Here is a 5,238-nt window from a genome sequence, read left to right on the forward strand (position 1 = left end):
TGGGTGTGTTCTTGAGTGAACCTGGGCAAGGAGCCTGGAGCCCCCAGGCCCTGGCCTGAGGTGTCAGTGCTGGCCCAGCAGTACCCATGGCCTGTCCCTGCTGCAGCCCCGGCACTGCCACCCCCAGGGCTGTGCCCAGCCCCGAGAGCACTCAGGCCCTACAGCAACATCAGGGACACCAGGGCAGCGGGGCAGCATGGCAGCAGCACTGGCAACACCAAGTGCTGCTGTTGCTGCTGGGCACAGCTGCTGGGCCAGCCCTGATCTGCCCCCAGCTCTGCACACAGACATTGCTGCTGCAGCCCCAGAGAAGGCAACAAAAGGGCATCTCTGCAGAAAACTCTGCTGGGAGATCCTTTAGTTCCTTTAAAGCCACTGAGAGCACAGCTCCTCATTGATACAGTCTGTGGCCACAGGAAAAGTGGAGAGAAACTAAATGAGAAATGGCACAAACATTGACATTTATTTGTAGACAATATGAAAAAAGTAATACAAAGAAAAGCAACCCCCAGAATGAAACCATCAAGAAGTATCAAAGATGACTTTTATTATGAGTGATTTGCAGAAATTGGCTAGTAGTTTAATGTTCCCGAAACCATCCAGTCATCAGTCTCTGCACTTCAGCTTTGAGCTCCTGGTTCCTCATGCTGTAGATGAGGGGGTTCAGGGCTGGAGGCACCACTGAGTATAGAACTGACAGGGCCAGATCCAGGGATGGGGAGGAGATGGAAGGGGGCTTCACGTAGGCAAATGAGGCGGTGATGAAGAACAGAGAGACCACAGCCAGGTGAGGGAGGCAGGTGGAAAAGGCTTTGTGCCGTCCCTGCTCAGAGGGGATCCTCAGCACAGCCCTGAAAATCTGCACATAGGAGAAAACAATGAACACAAAACAGCCAAGTGCTAAACACACACTAAAAGCAAGAAGCCCCAGTTCCCTGAGGTAGGAATTTGAGCAGGAGAGCTTGAGTATCGCAGGGATTTCACAGAAGAACTGTCCCAGGGCATTGCCATTGCACAAGGGCAGCGAGAATGTATTGGCTGTGTGCAGCCCTGAATAGAGAAAGCCACTGGCCCAGGCAGCTGCTGCCATGTGGGCACAAGCTCTGCTGCCCAGGAGGGTCCCGTAGTGCAGGGGTTTGCAGATGGACACGTAGCGGTCATAGCTCATGATGGTCAGGAGGGAAAATTCTGCTGACATGAAGAACACAAAGAAAAAGAGCTGTGCAGCACATCCTGTGTAGGAGATGTCCCTGGTGTCCCAGAGGGAATTGTGCATGGCTTTGGGGACAGTGGAGCAGATGGAGCCCAGGTCAGTGAGGGCTAGGTTGAACAGGAAGAAGAACATGGGTGTGTGCAGGTGGTGGCTGCAGGCTACGGCACTGATGATGAGGCTGTTGCCCAGGAGGGCAGCCAGGGAGATGCCCAGCAAGAGGCAGAAGTGCAGGAGCTGCAGCTGCCGTGTGTCTGCCAATGCCAGCAGGAGGAAGTGCCTGATGGAACTACTGTTGGACATTTGCGCTGCCTTGGCATGGGGATCTGTAAGAAAAGTAATCATGGAATAGTTGGGCTTGGAGAGCACTTTATATATCCCAGCACAGCCTGGGGGCACTTCCCCCCCACTGGCTGCCCAGGGTTCTGCTGTCTGGAGCTGTCCCTGCCAGCAGCTGCTTCCCTGTGCCAGTGCTGGGCCCTGCCAGTGCTGCCAGAGCCCAGCCCAGCCCTGGGGCTCAGCTCTGCCCTGCAGACCCCTCCCAGCTCAGTCACTGCCCTGGGGCAGCTCTGGCTCTGCAGGCTCTGATGGCAATGTCAGAGCAACCCTGAGGAGGCTGGAAAAGCGACACTGATGCTGCCTCTAACAGGCCCTGTGCTGATTACAGTAATTTCCTAATTTAGTAAGATCTGAGAAAAAATTTTTTTTTATCTCATCCTGGACTGAGAGATTATTATCTATGTGTGATTTCCCATCCAGGAAACCCAGAGTAGTAGAATAATAAAACAGGAATTTCCCCTTTATCCAGCCCTTGCCTTGCTGTGTTCCCTGTAAAATCTACTTGGAAACATTCTGCAGTTAAATGCCATGCTGGGAGCAGTCCTGAACAATGCAGCAGCCTCCCCACACAAGGAGAACACTCCAAAGACTTACCAGCTGTCTCCTCCCACTCAGATGTTGTCCCCCAGTGCTGGGAGCAGCTGCCAGGGCTGGCTGAGAACTGTCCCCGGCAGGCAGCAGAGTCCCTACCCCAGCACAGCACCCTGGGCTGCAGGTCTCTGCTCTGCAGGACAGTCCTGGGCACCCCTGGCTGCTCTGCACAAGAGACAATCAGCGTATGTACTCACAGGGTCTGTAGGCATTGGGATGTTCCAGCTTTTGGAGATGGCTCCAGGAGCTGCAGCTGCATTGTCCTGCAGCCAGAGGTTCCTGTGCCAAGGGCTGGCAGTGATTCTGCCTCAAACACTTCTCAGCACCTTCCCAGCCCTGACTGATTGAAGGTCTCTGTGCCTCTGTGCTGTGCCCGGGGTGGCTGCAGGCAGTGCCCCAGCCCTGCTGGGCTGGGAGAAGAGCTGCTCATCAAGAGAAATGTGCTTTTGAAGCTCTTCTTGGTTACCAGGAGCTGCCTCTGTGGCAGGAGCCCAGCCCAGCTCAGCAGCACAGACACAGCACAAGGACTTTAATGAGCCTCTGGGGCTTTGTGCTCAGGCCCTGAACATCAGTCCCTGAGAGGGAGCTGAATAAACCTCTCCAGAGCTCCAGTCAGAATCCAACTCCAAAGTTTCTTGGACTTTTAATGGGTCCCACTGAGGGACATGACGGAGAAAGTGTCCCCAGGCACAGCAGAGAACTGGAGGCAGTGATGACAGGTGGGGACAAAGAGAAGCCAAGTCTTGGTGCCCTGGGGCACAGCAGGGTCTGTGCCACCAAGGGCTGTGAGGGGACACCTTGTCCTGAGGCGCTGGGGCCTCCTGGCACAGCCCCAGCCAGGCTGGGCACTGTTAGCCCCTTGTCCTGCCCTCAGCGTCCCCCCCTAGCCCACATCCCATGGCCTCAAGGATCTGCTGGAAGGAGTCCCTGGGGAGTCTTGCTCAGCAATGGCCCTGGGGGCTCCTGAATGCTCCCGGGGACTGCAGGTTTTTCAAAGGACTTTGGGTTTAGCTTTTGCCTTGGAGTCTCTGAGAGCTTTGTGCAATCATGGCCTCCAATTCTCTCCTGTGATTATTCCCTGGAGAGGCTTTGTCAGTAACAACACTCACTGGGGCTCAATAATGCTTCAAGGTACTTCAGTTATTTTAAGGTACTTGGTGTTTCCCTTTTGATCCAGACTCTGTGAGAGGTTTGTGCAATCATGGCTCCAATTATTTGCTTTAACTAGTCCCTTGAGAGTTTTGTACTGACACTCAGTGGGGCTCATTAATGCTTTGAGATACTCAAGGTTTTTAAGGTACTTTGAATTTCCCTTTCTACACTGAATCTCTGAGAAGTTTTTTTCTGCAATCCTGGCCTCCAGTTCTCTCTTCCACGGAGTTCATGAGGATCCTGTGCTGGGATAGACCTCAGTTAGACCCATTCATGCCTTGAGACACTTTGGGGTTTTCTTCTGACTTTGACTCCTGAAAAGGTTTTTGCAATCTCCTCTCAGGCTCTGAGGTTCCAGGGCTCAGCTCCAAATGCACCACAGGGCTCATTAGGATCAGGCAAGTCCTGATGAACCACGGCTCTGCCTTGATTTCCCTCTGGTCTTGTCCTCTTCATCAGGAAGTTTTCCTTTTACAGTTATGGAGAAATATTTCAATGAGCTTCTAAGAAATATGTAATCCTATTTTAAAGAGTGTATTTTATTACTGTTCTCTTTAGAGAAGAGGTGATTGCAGCATTCTGTGCTTGATATTGATGGAGGGCTGCTCCTAAGGAGGTCTGGCCAGGTCAGAGAAGTTGTACCTTGGAGCTCACCCAGTGTGGACAACCTTTCCTCACATTCCCTAACCCCATGTGAGAAATCATTTTCACTTTCAAAAATATATTAACACCTTATCAAAATACAACTGAAGGGTCTTGATTTTCATATCTTTGATGTTAATTGAGCTCCCCGGTCTGAATCAATCCTGTTATCAACCCATATCGGGGAATGATTGATTCCAGAAGTGTTTTACTCACAACATTGGCATTGGCTTTCACACTGGGTACCACCTTTGCCAAATGAGTCAACTGATCTACTATCACTGGCAAAAACTGCCACCGTTGTACCTGAGGAAGCTCAGTAAAGTCTACTTGGATGTTTTGAAAGGGCCTTAAGGCTGGTTCTCACCCTCTCCTGGGTGTTTTCCTCATGATTTTCTTATTCACTTGTTGGCATATCACACGCTGTTCAGTTACTTGCTTAGCTATTCTGAAAATTCCTATGTATCCCCAATTCCTTAGAAATTGATCACTTGCACTTGTGTACCCCAATGTGTTGTTCCATGTATGCCTTCTAGCATTTTCCTAGCAAAGGGTTTATTCAACATTTGCCTCCCATCTGCTAATCTCCACTTCCCTTTGTTATCTTTCTTGGCTCCTATTTTAAAGAGTTCTTTCTCTTCTGTCCCACTGATTATGGGGACTTTTTGCATTTCTCTCATGTGTGTTAATACTATTATTAGTTTTTCTGTCTTTGATTCAGTTGCATTTTTAGCTTCTAAATTCGCTAAATTGTTCCCTTGCTCCCCTTTTTGATGTCCTTTGACATATATCACCCCTACTTCCTCTGGTAATTTTAAGGTTTCTAACTCTTCTAAAAAAAGTTTTCCATGAATCAGTCCCTTTCCCTTTGAATTTAATAGCCCACTCTCTTCCCAAATTTTTCCAAAGGTATGCACTACTCCAAAAGCGTATTTTGAGTCTGTATCTATTGTTCCCCTTTTCTGTGCTAGTTTTTCCAGAGCTCATTTTAGGGCATACAACTCACACCTTGGGCTGACCAGTTGGAAGGTAACTTTCTCTTTTCTATGGCTACCAACTTTTCATCCACTATAGCCTACCCAGATACCCTGTGCCCCTTTATTACCCCTGAAGATCCATCGATGTACAATCGTTTTCCACTTTGGAGTGGTTGATCTCTTAGGTCCTCTCTTCCTTTATTTTGATAGTTTATAACCTCTAGGCAATTATATATTAGTTCCTCACCTGGTTCTCCATATAAAAAAAACTGGGGAGGGTTGAGTTGGTTACTCACGATCAGCTCTAAACCATTATCTCTTAAGATG

The 5,238-nt window shown here is 49.6% G+C and overlaps 1 protein-coding gene across 1 annotated transcript; it reads right to left on the reverse strand.

The window, feature by feature from the left end:
- Positions 1-580: 580 nt before the first annotated feature.
- Positions 581-1,528, reverse strand: LOC131569955 (olfactory receptor 14C36-like). The gene has a single exon (XM_058822285.1). The coding sequence runs from the start codon at positions 1,511-1,513 to the stop codon at positions 581-583; it is 933 nt and encodes a 310-aa protein (XP_058678268.1). The 5' UTR covers positions 1,514-1,528.
- Positions 1,529-5,238: the final 3,710 nt, after the last annotated feature.

The sequence above is a fragment of the Ammospiza caudacuta genome, chromosome 32 (assembly GCF_027887145.1).
Source record: "Ammospiza caudacuta isolate bAmmCau1 chromosome 32, bAmmCau1.pri, whole genome shotgun sequence".
NCBI classification, from domain to species: domain Eukaryota; kingdom Metazoa; phylum Chordata; class Aves; order Passeriformes; family Passerellidae; genus Ammospiza; species Ammospiza caudacuta.